Below are 15,577 nucleotides of genomic sequence, written 5' to 3'. Positions count from 1 at the left end.
CAGTCTGTTAATTTGTCAACCTGCAGCCAAGGTTAGATTTAAATAGACCTCTTTTAAAATTTGATGGTTTTCTCAGAGAATCAACATTAAATGTATTTACAGCGATGTAACATAGTTTTAAAACGTAAAACTATGAAAAACAACGGCTGGCTTGATTTTGCAGCAGTACACCTCTCTCTGCACAAGATGGCACTGGTAATACACGTGTCCTGAGCAGAGCCTGAGCAGCTATTCCTTCAGGTTACTAATCTAAATACAGACACTCCTCATACATTGGTTTTCACTCTCCTCCGCCCCAGAATAGCAACTCATTGATCTAAATGAACGAGAGATTATTTGAAATGAAAATAAGCAGCTGGGAGTGAAGTTTCACTGCTTTTTTTGATAAGTAACAAAAGGAATTCATTCACTTGTGAGCTTCAATGATAGTGGCCATTCCTCAGGCCAGGTAGGCAAAATCCTTTGAACTCTGCCAACCTGGTAGACGTTCGCTATCTCTGTTTTTCCTGCAGAGTAGTCAATGTTGTTTGCTCTCCATCAAACCAGTGATAAACAAGTGCTGGAGGGGGGGGTTCCTAGACAGTGTATAAAATGCATGAGAAAAATTTAGCAGGGCTTCATTTGAAATGATATATTCTTTCATTCTGGTTTACAAGGGAGGTGTTCACTGTCACAGACTCAAGACTATTTTGCCTCATATCTAATTTAGACAGTATTAAACCATACAGGGTATAAATGCAAATTAACCTTCATTTATATAGATGTAAGGGTATTAAAAAGCCCTATACTAATAATCAAAGATCATTTGATTTGGAATAGTTCAAGTGTTTGCATTTTCAGAAGAAAAACAAAAACAACTTTTTCAAGCTGAACTCCACCGACTCTGCCTTACATATTTGAAGTGATCTTTGAAGGCAATTGCTGAATATCTTGGTAACTAACCTACATTAATTTACTTAACATCACATTATTTACATTTTATTTGAAAAGGAAACCATGAACACTGAGTGCTAGCAGCTTCAAAAGCTGTAGATTCTTGCTGTAGATTAGACTCAACTGGTTTCCTCAAGATGCTTTCATTTTTTACTTGATCTCTGGAGATTTTTGTTTCGCATACCAAGATGTGAATGCACTTTTTCAGCATACAACAACTGGACTGTGATCTATGTTTGGCTTTCATAAAGGTACAACTGCAGGATCACCCCGATCCACTGCCTTTTCTGGGTCTCCCCCATGATGATTTTTAATTGTGAGACGTCTGCACTTTAAAGTTTGACTTTCATGGTTAATATTGGACTTTTGTCCCATCAGACATGAGAAGCTCTCAGGGAGCCAGCTGTAATATCTGTATCAGCCTCTCCAGTCAGGGTGAGCCATCCCTTTCAGACTGACCCTCAGGGCTTCCATGGCAATTTGCGCTCACGACTACACAAAAGAGTCCTCAAAGTCCTCAGAGACCTCGGTAGATAGACAACTAACAGCATCTCATGGAAAATACACTTTACACTATTTCCCAATGCTGTGAAAGCAAAAGCTCTACAAAAGCAGCAGCAACCAGCATGCTGTATGCATCACTTCAATAAACACTCAACTATTTGATGTGATAAGCGGGACATAGTGAGAAATGAATTATATAAACAATGATTTTATGAACTTTTCAGAAATGCCTAGAGGCTTTGCTGTACATTTGTCAGTTTATTTGAAGTGTGTTTGCAATTATTGCATTTGTTAACTCATTTTTTACTTACATGTTGCTTTGGGCTATTGACATAATTGATTTAAAAATAACAATACGGTTGCAGTCTGAGTTCCATTTATGAGCATATCCATAAAACATTTACATATAGTAATATGTTTCACCCTTTTTCACGTAATCCATTTCGCTGCCAAATATTATTGATATCACTGATATTATTATCACACTGCCAATATGAGTCATCATCCAGCTTTACCTTTAGCAGGCGAGGTGCTCTTTTATTACTGTAAACAATGCATTATTATGCATCAGATACACAAGAGAGACTCGGGTTATGAAATAGAATCAATAAAAGCATGCACGTCTAGCTTTTTCTTGTCAATTTGATGCTAAATGTTTTTGCTAATGAGCAATGGGACTAATGGAGAAGAGACAAAGAAGTCTTACAGATTGCATGAGTCAGATTCAAACACACACATCAGCTTTCAAATCCCATTGTTTCATATGATTTTACAACTCACATTATTTATAAAATGAAATTTTAATTGGAAAAAAATTCATAAAGACAAAGAAACATACAGAAGCCTTCAAAGCAAACTATGACAACATGAGTGCTCCATTTTTGTCTCTCTGTTTAACTTTTGAATATCTCACATCGCTTGAATACTCTTGGGCATTTATGCACCTTGTTATTCTGATGACAGAACATCAATTGCAAATGCCTATCTCGCTTGCTTATCTGTTACTTTCAGATGAGTGTTATTTCAGCTCGACAGATTGAGATGTGGTGTAACAGATTCAAATCGCCTAAGCAAAGAAGAAACTGTTTGAACAGTAGCACTATTTAAAGAATGTTTCGGATTGCAACAAGAGGGAAAACAATGAAGCATAAGACAACAGCAACTACATCACAAAAGACAGCTGAGGTCCGTGCATCTTCAGTTATACTGTACCTCCTTAGTTTAACATGATATTAAAAACAGATAAAAGAAATTGTTCTGATACATGAAGCCAGAAGGAAAATTTGTCTAATTATGTTTTATCTTATTTTAATTTGCTTATTTGTTTCTTTCCCTCATTTTGTTTTAAGTTGAATATATTGCATATAGTATTCAAATTGTACGTGGATATAGAGAGGGTTTTTCATTTGCTTAAGCAATGAAATTAAACAGATAACAAACAACTGAGACAAAACATATATATTTAGTTAAATAGCTAATGTGATAGCACCACTCAGACTGTTGGATATATTTGTGTACTGTATGTACATTTCCATACATACAGTATTAGTAGAACAAGTCTTTTAACCTATGAAGTAAAAAAAATGAATGCATGACAAAGTCAGGACAGAGTGCTAGAGCAGATTAGTTTCTGGTAACATCTTCCAAACTAAATTGCACTCATTCAACAGAATCAAATAGCAAGAATACTAAATGGGTAGATAAGCAAAGGAAATTAGACAGCTGTAAACGAGCAATGCCTTTTAAGAAAGAATCAAAACACTTCAAATGCCATTTAGACTGTGGGCCAACTTTCAGATTGGATAATAATTGTGTGCAATGGTCAGCTTTGGTCTCAGAGTGGTCTGGAATATTTATCGACAGGAGAATTTGCACCTACAACGACATACAGTTTAAATCCCAGACAGCACACGCCCTCCTCAGATCCTCCCCAGCATGCGGGCGATCCACCAGTTGCACGGCATGACAACCTGACAGATGACCCGGCCTCCTTGGTAGTAGTATGGCCATGGGTTGAAGCCACCCAAGGGCTCGTGGTAGCGACGGCAGTAGCGGTAACCACGGCGACAGTACTGGCAGCAGTAGCCGTTGTCATCCAAACGGTTATCCAGCTCGATTCCAATGTCTCTCTGCAGATGACACAGCAATGGGCAGGGTTACAATCACACACACATGACAAATGCCAGTCCTCTCAAGGCAAGGGCAGGAGAAGAAGAAAAAAGAAGAAGAGGAAGGAATGGTGTGAATTGATGAGCCTGTTTTGCTTGTAGGTCAGCAGAATATATGTAAAAACCAAACAGGAGTGAAAAGATCAGAATTGATGTCTGTGAAAATGCAAAGTTGTGCCTTGCTTGATGACTGTGACAAAGAGATCAAGATAGCGGGCAGAGTGAGCGAGCTTGATTTAAGCTGCGGGAGCATAAAACATGATATAATACCCTTGACCTTTCTATTATACCAGAGGTAGCATGGCTTCACAATGCCCCATCTCTGAATCCAGCATTCACAGCCTCTCTACCAGTGCTATCTTCAATCAAAGGGACTCTAACGCCGACAGGTACCAGCATAATTACAATATTTCTTTCATCTCTGACCTCTTAACTCCCTCGACCGAAGCCCACACTCTGCACCAAAATGGCAGACCCTCCTCCAGTAGAGCATTCAAATTAGAGCTCCCCACGTCTTGGCGGCCTCCCCCTGACCTTGACTTTAAGTGCATGGCACATTCCTAAAGCAATTAGCAGAGTAATGATCGCCTAACAAGGATTCTTTCATTTGCTCTTGCCTGCTGCCTCTGAATTTATAGAGGGGCCAAATGAAACCCAAACGAAAGGTAAATTGGGTAGAATTAATGGCCCATGGTTGGTTCATGCCCTCATAGACTCGGGGGGGTGGGGGGGTGGTGCCATGCCTTTGATCAAGAGCAACTCCAAATGGGGTTCGGAGAAGTGCCACTTAACTCACCCCGCAAGTTGAAGCAGCAACTGCCCTCAGTGTGCATTTGACCACATTTCAATCTCTTTTAGTAAATGAATCCTTAGAGACAATCCTGCGCTGTCTCGTTAAACTGCTGGGATCCAGGCGACGATGACTTCACATTCAGAACAAACTGGCATACAAGTGCTTACAGTGAGTCAGCTACATGCAATAGTGCAGAACAAAATACATCCGCTCCTGGGAATAAAAACATGTGTGGGAATTGTTTAAGAGGACAGGACCCGCAGGAGCACATGGCTGAGTCCCTTTAGTCCCCAGCTAGATTTAGAGTGGGAATTAGAGGTTTTCTTGCGTCTACTCTAATTCAGTGGGCAGTCAATCAGAGTAGTTTTACACACATTATATTTGTTTTCTTTTATGTAGCAGCTATAATCACATAACAAAAAATTCATCATAAGCATGACTCATAAAATGTACACTATGCTTTTCATGTGAGCTATGATAAATTGAGTAAAATTACACACTCATGAGACATACTTAAAACACATAGACAGCGTGCGACAGATGATATCTAGGATAGCTGGGTTTGATTTATTACTATGACAAGAGCAGGTAGGCTTTTAATGATTTATTGTTTCAGTCAAGTTTCAGGTCATCAGCTTCCAGGCAACAATCTGTTATAGAAACAACACGAAAGCTGTCAATGGACCAATGATAACCTTATCTGCTCCTCGCAGCCCAAACTGGGATGTTATGAAATCTGGAGCTCCGGCTCAGAAAATGGAGAAATTATTCTATTCAAATGATGCTGCGTTTATCAAAACAAACAGCCAATAGGCGGCATTGTACCTTAAAGACAATTAATCAGAGCTATCCTTTTAAAACGGAGGGTACATATTAATCACTCTGGCTCGGAGTTGCTGTCTCTAGTGGGATGCTGCGGTGATAAGAATTGTTCACCTTGGGAAATCTGAGGCAGTCACTCAAAAACAAGCAGCATTAATGAAGAGTAAAAGCCATTACCCCCTTGCTGCATCTGATTTCATCACACACTCCTGCACACGTATACACGTGCAAACATACTCTCACACACACACACACACACACACACACACACACACACACACACACACACACACACACACACACACACACACACACACGCACACAGACACCTACGTGCATAATATGAGGCGCTGGATATGAATGAGTCTGCAGAGTAGAAAACTGCGTCAGTCGTTCAATAAGATGTAATGAATCAAATCACGACTCCTCTAATCTCCACACTTATTGGTGTTATTTCACACACACTGATCACTGCTCTTCATGAGCTTGAAGCACGCGCCTGAATGTGGTATTACATCTCATAGCAGAGCTCGTCACATTCATTCTGGGATCAAAACAGCGGCGATAACATTTCTGTTTCATACCCTGCTTTTTAATCCAAAAAATGTTTTTATGTAGAGGTACAGGACGGTCACAACACACAAAACTGCCTCACCGCTTGATCCTGATCTCAGGTTTTCATCTCACAGTGGCGTGGAATTACAATGAAATTGGATGTAATTGAACGAGGAGATAGTCATGTATTTCAGTAAACACTGCCTGTTTACCAGAGTGATAAGGGGCTTTAGCTTCAGTGTAAAGATTTCTCTGCAGGCACAAACAGCTCCTGCAATCATAGATTTGAATTCCTTCAGCTTTTTACACTTGTGTTATGCATTAACAGCCATCTAGCCTGACCCTGAGTGTGGTCCAAGTTTAACACACAATACGTACACTTTGATGCAGGCAGAAGCACATGCCAAACATGTTTCCACGTGTACGTGAGGTCAGCTCATATTGGAAGCCCCTCCTTGCTTCATGGGTCAAGGACAGTGGTACCATCCCTTCAGCCTTGTCAGATGGTAGTTATTCAGTTTGAAATTTCCAGGGCCACCTCTGATACACACTGCACTCTGACATGGCAGCTGTGGCAAAGGTCACTTTCATATATCTGTCAGCCTCTGTCACAAGGACTCAAGCGATTATTCTGCTTTCCAGACGTGAACTGTGAAGAGTTCTGAAACTCGGACTTATGAAACGCAGATGAAGTGAACGCATATTACTATGTGTCAACGTGTGTGAGCATGATAGATGAAAGGATGTAGGTAGAGAGCTAAATAGTGTGAGCAGCAGACTGTGTGTGTGTGTGTGTGTGTGTGTGTGTGTGTGTGTGTGTGTGTGTGTGTGTGTGTGTGTGTGCGTGGTTGCTTTCTGACTGTGTGCACATTAACATGAGGTCTGGACGAATCACAAAAAAAAAGAAAAAGGTTTGGCTAACACATGTGGCATCCCACTGGAATAAGCGAGAGTTCAGACTCCCAATTACAGACTGCTGCCTGCCCTCTGCTTGGCCACAAAGGCCTTTGTTATCGCCGGACCCACAAACAGAGCCTGGATGTGCTGCTGGAATGGATTGCAGTGGTATGCATTACTCTGACTACGCTGATAGTGCCAGAACGCGCTTCAAAAGGAGAGACAAGTTTTTCATCCCCTGGTATGTTTTAATTGCATAGCACTGCATCTCCTGCCGCAGATGATGAGGGAGAAGACACAGGAGGCTGGGGGAGGGGAATTGAGGAGTTGAGCGGGAGGCGTTTCTGGGATGGGCCTGATAAATGTCAACATTATAGGACGTCTCATTTCTCTGTGTGTCTCTCACCGTTTCTCACTGCTCTGAGAAGGAGACCGAGCCCGACTCATTATCCTTGAATTTAGCTTTAGTAGCTATTCACCTGTGAGTACTGAATGTGTGTGTGTGGGATATCGGTGCACCTGTGTATGTTTCTGATATCTTTAGTATGCAACTGCAATTTTTTTTGTGTCAATATGAGTGCACAATACCTGTGTTATATACTGGTTTATATGGTTTTCCCTCAGAGTCAGGGATGATTAACCAACAGTGTTGAGCGGTTTACATCAGAACACCAGAATATGCCACTTGGCCTTTCCAGTCATTTTATACGCTTTGATAATTTAAGCATTATTAATAAACGTAACTCATCTGTGAAGCAATGAGTGACCTTGAGAGTGCTCCTTCGTAGTGCCTCAGAAAAAAGGAAGTGAGAAAAGGAACTAACGGGCGCTGTAGGCAGAAGTTTCTGCCTTTGAAAGGCTGGATATTCCTCTCAATTAATGGAGAGACATTAAGGGAGTCTTCAGTGAACTGGCCTTACTTAAACAGATATATAGAGCAATTGCTATGCCCTCTGGTGCACAAAGTCAATCAATTAGTGAGCGATTTATATGCAGAAAGAGTCAAGGCAAAGCTGGAGCTGATTGAAGTGGCTCTACTGTAGATTGTGGTGTGGCCTGGGTTGATGCGCCGCAGGGGGGCCTACTTACATAGTCGTTTACGGCAGGGTGGTCCAGGACGTCACGGGTGAAACGCTGACCTGTGACCTCTGCATCGGGTGCATCCACATTTCCAACCTCAGCATCTGAGAGAGCGGGAAAGAGAGGAGCTGTTTATGTTCTTGCAACAGTTTTTCTATTGTTTGAAGTAAAGCTCTTAGATTAAATTTTGGCTCGCACATTCTATTTTCCCAGTGGCTCGATGTTAATTACTAACATTCAGGAGAAATACTCTGGAATTTATTCCAAGCTTTTTCATGCTTCTGTGTAACAATGATTTTGTTGCTGTTGTGATACTAACATACAAATCACTTTCCACAGATCCTAGTTAGTAAAGCCTACACAGCCTTTTGAGGACAATCCCTAAAAAGCAAATCTCCAGATGACTATCAGCTAGAATGGAATTTAAATAGTGCATTTACTTAAGTACAGTTTTGAGGTACTTGTACTTACAGTACAACAGTTATGCTTTAGGTTCAACATTTGTATAATCCAACATCCTGTACTTTTTGGGTTCAGATTTGGTAAATACTTTTGGACACTTTTGTCTTTATATAAGCTAAGTGAGGTTTCCAAGAGAGTTTATGATCCATAATTACACTCAACATTTTGATTTCTGATACATTTTCAATATAAACTCTATCCATCATCTATTGATATTGTGGCTTCATCCTCCTTTTTTTCAATTTTCAATAAACATAAGTTCTATAAAATAAATGAGTTGCTCTACTCACTTCTAAAAAGATGATTTCTAAGGTTGTGATAATCTAACTAGACTTTCAGCTTGATTTTCTGTTTTTGAAATAAAAAAAAAACTTCATGACTCACATAACTACATAATTTACATTTTTTGCAGAACACGTAACATAATCATCATATAAACCAGTTAACATCAGCTCCACCTCAACCTTATACATTAAAATGCTGCTTACACGCTGATATTACATAGTTGACGTTATATATTAAAACACTCTGAATGGGGGTTGTTCTGCATTATGAGTATTTTTTTAGTTTTGATCATTTAAGTAGTCTCGCTACTAACACCTCTGTACTTTTACTTTTACAGTGTACTTGTAATTCCACTCTGTTATTTATAATTTTACTCAAGTACTGTAAAGGATCTGAATGGTTCTTTCCCCACTGGCTATCAGTCTCTCAACTTTCCAAACACACAGAGAGTAGCCTAGGCTGGATGCTTAATGTGGTCGGGAAAACATGTGGTCCCTATGGGCCTGCCTATAGCCTGTGGGGATGCCCTCTGGCGAGAGTGTTAATAATCTGCATTTAGAGGCCTCTGCTCTCACCGCTCAGAGGAGAGGGGTGGATCCAGTGGATGGGCAGCTCCTGGCAAATCTCCCAGATCTTAGAGTTGAAGAGAAAGGCTGGGTTGACGATGGGCTCCTCGGCAGGAACCCATACTTGGGACTCTTCCACCTTCATATCCATATCCATGGCCTCGGTCTCCACCTGCGAGGAACACACACACACACACACACACACACACACACACACACACACACACACACACACACACACACACACACTACACACACACACACACACACACACACACACACACACACACACACACACACACACACACACACACACACACACACATACATACAATACAACATGTCAGAGCCTGCAAAAATGTCCAGGCTCCACACAAAGTATATAGTCCTGCATTTGCGCTCTCCTCCCCTGAGCCACGCAGCAGCTCCAGTGTCATCGTTTTTATCTTTCACCTTTTTGTCCGCTGAGAGGGCTGCAACTTCCTGACTCCTGACTCCCACTGCCCTGACTCCCTCCTCTTTCTCTCTCTCACCCTCTTCTCAAGCCTGCGGCATGCTCTTTCTATCATACATCATTGAAATTCACAGACAGTGATGATTTGACTTTTAAATGACTTTAGAAGTGGTCTTCATTACTCTGAGTGTGGCTGCAATATCATTTAATGTGACAGACACAATAAAGCCTTGCATTCTCCTCCCCCCTTCCCCCTTCCCCCGTCTCTTTCCGCCCTCCACCGTAATGCTTCGCTTGGCACCCAGCACTATCAGTGTGCTTAATTTGTTGATACTGTAGTTCATGAGCTGTAAAGTAAACTATTATTGCTTAATGATAGGGACTACACGTCAGTGTTGTCTAATAGAGACATATGAAGGGGATTTGGTAATGCTCTCCCCTAACAGTGCAGATATTTATTTTCTTCATGTATATGTAAATACACACACAAACAAACCCCTCTTCCCATTCCCTTGTTAATTAGCAACCCAGAACAGAAAAACAGTTCACTTGACAAATGTTTTTACAAGGTGATTTTCTCCCAGTCTAAAGCTTAATTGCACATTAGTTAAGCTTGACGTAGAATCCTGGGGCTATAGTAGGAGCAAGAATCATTTATATTGGGTCGTGCCCCCTCCCTCATGTTCACCCCTGTCACTCTCGCTTGAATTACAGTTTTGCTTTCCATGCTGCTTCTTGTTTGTCATTCAGCAGCACAGTTGTGACCTGCAGAGAGGAAAAAAAGACTTAAGCACATTCTGTTGTTTGGGTGAAGGAGGTGTGTAGCCCAAGCTTTAGACACACTTCCCCCACTTTTATGCGCCGGCCAGTAGACTAATGATGACTCGGAGGACGGGTGTAGCAGGGTTGTTGTGGTACGACGGAGGTGGTGCTTTGGCAATGAGCTGTCGGGCTCACCGTTCCTGTGGCTGCAGAAATTAAAACCACGCTCGAGGAACACAAACAGCACTCTCTAATTGGACCTCTTAACCGCTAAAGCCAAGTTAGTCTTCTCTGAAAGTAAATGGAGGTCACGACACGGGGCTCACAACATGACTTTGACTTCACAGTTGAGAAACGACTCCAATAACTTGCAGAAGAGGGCCTGGGGGGAAGTAGGAAAGGTCAGCATGGGGCAGGGATTTCTAAATGCCAGTTGACAAGCACAAAGACAACATGATTATAGTCCTCCAGTTTATACACACTTTTGAAAGGCTTTTCTATTTTGATATTGACAAATGATATATTATTAGGGCACAAGCTACTTTTTATCAAGTATTGGACCTTGGGAATGATGCTAATTTGTTTTGTGCGGCCTGCTCCTGGTGTATGTATGCTTTCTGCCCACAGTGCTTACAACTTAATTATACACCAGTTGTGCTCCAGTTAATGAATTTACCCTCTCTTGCCACTGTGTCCCAAGGGGGGAAACACTGTCTACATGACACATTGTTTAAAGTGGACCTATGTTCGCCAGAGATCAACACATATTTTCTCATGAAGAGTGTTAGCATACTGTACATTACACAGGGAGGGGGTTTCATTATGCAGAGTACCAGGTGGGGAATTTTAGTTGACACCCATATTTATGCAATTGACAGTGAGAGTGCTGGCACTTGCAATAAAGGCCTGATGGACTTATACATGGTTTGCTCGTGGGAGCAAAGTAAAGCTTTTTTTATTTTATTTTATTTTTTATTTTGAGTTCAACTTTGGTGAACTTTGACATGCAAATTTGCACCACAAATAGCAAACTGTCTTGACAGTGCTGACCTTTTTCGGGGACAGACAGAGAAAGAGTACAAAATGGCACTGTCCAGTTTTATTGAGCTCTTCTCTGAGGAAGCATAAACTGCTCCGCAAAAGAGACATAATTGACAGATAATTTTGAGACTGGAGTTGGTTGTACAAATGCATATTTTGAATTCTAGTTGACAATTACCAAGTTTGCTAGCTTGGATAGAATAGAAATAGAAAAAAGTTCAGAGATTTGCTTATGATGTTCCTGGCTGGCTAGCATGTTAGCGGTTAGCTTACTAGCTTTACTAGTTTACAGTTTTTGGAAAGACACTGCTGTGCTTTAGCTGGTGTAACCAGGCTTTAAGATTGAATACGTCACCAAATGTAGCAACTGAAGTTTTTGTTGCAGAGTAGTCCTACTGGTTACCCTGTCATGAATTGAGCTCATATCTTCATGCAGACAAATATGAGACAAAACAAACCATACTGTGTGCTTGCAGGACTTTGGTGTATTCACATCCTCTGCAGTTTTTCTGTTTGCAGTTGTTGTCTGAGTGGGAGGTTTTGGGTTGCTGGGTGAGCATTGGTCATCCATATTAAGTGGCTGTTTAATGGAGCAAGCAGAATCAGTTGACAATGTTAAGGTGTGTGAGGGAGGTGGATGGCGATTTCCATGTCAGACTGGTGGGACTGGAAGGAAGCTCAGGGATTACTCCCTCAGACGTTTCATAGAGGAGGCAAATTGAAAAGAGAGGAAAAAATCCAGGCAAACAATTCATGTTTGTCACCTGGTTCTCCCTCACAGGGGCTGCATTTCCTTATCAGCCGCTTGCAGTTTTTCGCAATTTTTCCCATTGTTTTTCACCTCGGCTCTAAAGCCTGCCGTGGCTGCTCTGAGCGCTCTCTCCTAAAAGCCTGCGGCTGGGTTAAGCTAGGAACTATTAGTGCTTGGCTTTAAACCCTCTGAGCTTCATGTGTTTCACCACCTGAGGAGGAACTTGTGCTGATCTTCTCCAGGGTCACACGTGGGTGGATTCTCACAGAGGACGGATCAGGGGCCACTGTATGATGTGATAACAGACCTTGGTGTGGTCATGCCAAGGTCACTGTTTATTATTATATTTGGAGTAATGACAAAAATAAACATAAACAAAATAAATAATTACTTTAATTTGACATTTTGGGAAATACGTTTATTCAGTTTCTTACAGAGAGTTTTAATTATTAAAGCTGTTATACAATTAAAGTTAAGTACTTTTTTGTGAAGTTATAAGTTAACTTAGGTTTGGGACTGGTGGCCAGGCCTCAACCACACCCAGTGGTTTAGTCAAATGTATTTTAGCGGGTATACTGTACTATATAAATATATAGACCAGAATGGACATATGGGGTCTGAGTGTTCTCCCCCAGGGAAATTTTGAGCATCAGAGACTTCATTTCCTGCATTCTGATACACTTTAATGCACTCATTTACAGTGGAAATCCCTTTATTCAGCCTATGCGAAGGAAAACACAGATGACAATTCAAAATATATCAAAAATATAATGGAAAGTGAGTGGTTGCACGTGACCTGCAGACAAGATGGCTGCGTAGCGCGGTTGCTCTTGCCCTCTTCCCCCAACTTTAACATATTATCCATCCACCTCGCATTGTTAACTTAACAACTTTTTGCCCCAAGTCTCCGTAAGCCCCGTGTACACGATGGCTGAAGGTTTGAGAAACAAAACAGGGTTTGACCCTCTGAAAGACGACGAAAAGCTTGAGTCTTTTAAACTAGCTGTATCGTCCATGCTAGCTGCCGCGATGAAAGAGCAGCAAACCTTTATTGAGAAACAGTTTGCTAAGTTTGAAGAACAGCTGGACAACATAAAAACAGAGGTAACGACGAACTCAAATGAAATTAAGAAGCTGAAAACGGACCACAAAGGGCTCTCCACTCAGCTGGCTAAATCCAAGCAGTCTTTCCAAACAACATGCTGCAAACTCGAAGCAAACATCGCAGAGCTAGAAGACAGGTCCCGGAGGGATAATATTTGCATTATCAACCTGCCAGAAAAGGTTGAAAACTGCGACGCAGCGTACTTTGTTTCATCTTCGCTCACTAAATTCACAGAGGTTCCCTGCTCTCAACGGTGAGAAGATGGAGGTGATGCGGGCTCATTGTATTGGTCCAGAGCGCAACACCGGATCAGCCAGAGGCTCTCGAATAGAGGTCAGCGGCAAAGAGAACCGCTTCGCCGTGGACTACAGTAACTACACCATCAAACGGCGCCGCTCATTTTTCCAAGCGATGGAGACAGCGAGGAAACTCGGTTTCATTCCATTCCTGATTTACCTGGCTAAACTGAAGCTGTCCCACGGGTCAGAAGTGCACCTCTTTGAGACCCAGGCAGAGGCTGAGGACTTCCTCGGCGCGCAGACCCGGCCGGCGGACTAACGAAGGAATCTGATGTCTGGTATTGAAAACTGCTAACATGGGATCTCTAGATAAGTGAACTATTATCCCGCACAGCCATAACACACCTCAGGGCATACTTAGGCCGGTTACACACTGGATGCGTCGCGTGAGCGTGTCAGCTGCGTGGCGTGTCCGTTTATATTTCGGCTCCCATGTTAACAGGTTAGAGCTTACACACTGCCTGCGTGACACACGCGCCGTGCCGAAAACGCGTACCTGCTAGAAATAGAACCAACACCTATTTTTCACGCAACACTCAAGCGTGTTGGAAGCGTTTCCAGGCAAAATAGAATAGGAAAAGATGTTTATATGTCGTTTAGACACGAATACATATTAATAAATGACATGTTGATGTCTGAAAGTCTCTAGGTTTTGATATAAATGCAGATATAAATGTAATATAAAAAAAAAATCGATTTTCTAATATTGCACCTGTCAATACAGAACGAAATATTCTGTAGCCTAGTTTGCCGTCAATACTGCCGGTGTTGTCTTTGCTGTAATCAAATAAGTATATATTTATGTTTAACATGGTATTTAATTTTATCAATGGGAAACATACATGTGTCCAGACAAGGCACGTTTCTGGTGTGTAAAGACTAGGAGTGCACTATATCGAGTCAATATTGTTATCGCGATATTATACCGAAAGTCTCGCGATAATTACGCAATATTTTACACATCACTTGGTAGCGTTGTATTTCCCCCGACTCATTTCCTGGTTCTCCTTCTCCATAAACAACATGAAATCAAGAAGAGGGTTAACTTTTCCTGCTCCAGATTTCACACCGTGGTCAGAAAGAACAGGGGAGACACTTTGTTTCTCTTACTAAGACTCTAGAGTTGCTACTCACTCCGAAGAAAATCGCCGTCACTCTCTCACTTCTTCCTCGCTCTACCACACACACACACACACACACACACACACACACACACACACACACACACACACACACACACACACACACACATACCGGCTCGACGCACACACCAGATCACGTATAAACATCAGCTGCGTGGAGCCTCCGCAGAACCATAAAACGAAGCGAAAGAAAAGAAAGGACCTTAAGAGAGAGCGAAGAGTGGATCAAAAAGAACACAAAAGTAAGAAAATGAGTGTTGCTCTGGGAGACGACGAAATAACAGAGATTGAAAGGAAACTGTTAAGGCCAAAAGTAACCCTACAGTCACATTAGCTACAAAAGAGAGCGACATGCACTTGCTTATGGGAGCTCCTGGGCGTGCCTACCCCTGGTTGCTTGGCAACAGTAAACAGAAATTCTCCGGTGCTACCTTAAACCACGTCTTAAAAGTTACTTCAGAGGTATTGTTAAGTCACAAGAACTTTTTTTTTGGATTGAAAAGTATTTAATTCTCGATAAAAGTAACACAATATATGAGATTAAATGCCAAACATATCAGATATATACATAAATATGATATGCCAGAGTGATAGAGAAAGACATTATATATTTATAATCTCTATGACATTTATATCTCTATGGCTCTGGCCACTCCCATTGAAAATGAATGGTAGCCTGTTGCTTTGTCTCCGTCTCTTGTAGCTAATGTGACTGTAGGGTAATGCCTCCTCCTCGGTAGCTTGGAAATACTTGGGCTTTAAAGATGGTCTGAACTGAAAGAATCAACGTTGATAATGTGTTGGTTATGACAAATAAAAATGAATTACACAAAAAAATTTAATTAAAAAAAATCAATATAGCTTTTTTTAAGCAACACAAAAATTACGTTTGTTAGTATTAGAACGCTGACAATTTCGATGACGTTATTGGCATGGTAGGACCTGCGAAGGTACGTGA

The 15,577-nt window shown here is 41.5% G+C and overlaps 1 protein-coding gene across 1 annotated transcript in view; it reads right to left on the bottom strand.

The window, feature by feature from the left end:
- Nucleotides 1-3,164: 3,164 nt before the first annotated feature.
- Nucleotides 3,165-15,577, bottom strand: part of tnmd (tenomodulin) — a 62,074-nt gene continuing 49,661 nt past the window's right edge. Inside the window, exons 5-7 of the mRNA XM_078260270.1 lie at nt 9,075-9,237; nt 7,762-7,856; nt 3,165-3,566 (exon numbers count right to left, since the gene is read on the bottom strand). Of these exons, the coding sequence (XP_078116396.1) occupies nt 3,357-3,566; nt 7,762-7,856; nt 9,075-9,237 (468 nt within the window). The 3' untranslated portion in view covers nt 3,165-3,356. The remainder of the gene's footprint in view (nt 3,567-7,761; nt 7,857-9,074; nt 9,238-15,577) is intronic.

Source organism: Sander vitreus, chromosome 10 (genome assembly GCF_031162955.1).
Source record: "Sander vitreus isolate 19-12246 chromosome 10, sanVit1, whole genome shotgun sequence".
NCBI lineage: Eukaryota > Metazoa > Chordata > Actinopteri > Perciformes > Percidae > Sander > Sander vitreus.
The sequence above is the reverse complement of the archived record's forward strand: the minus strand, read 5'-3'. Positions and strand labels throughout refer to the sequence as shown.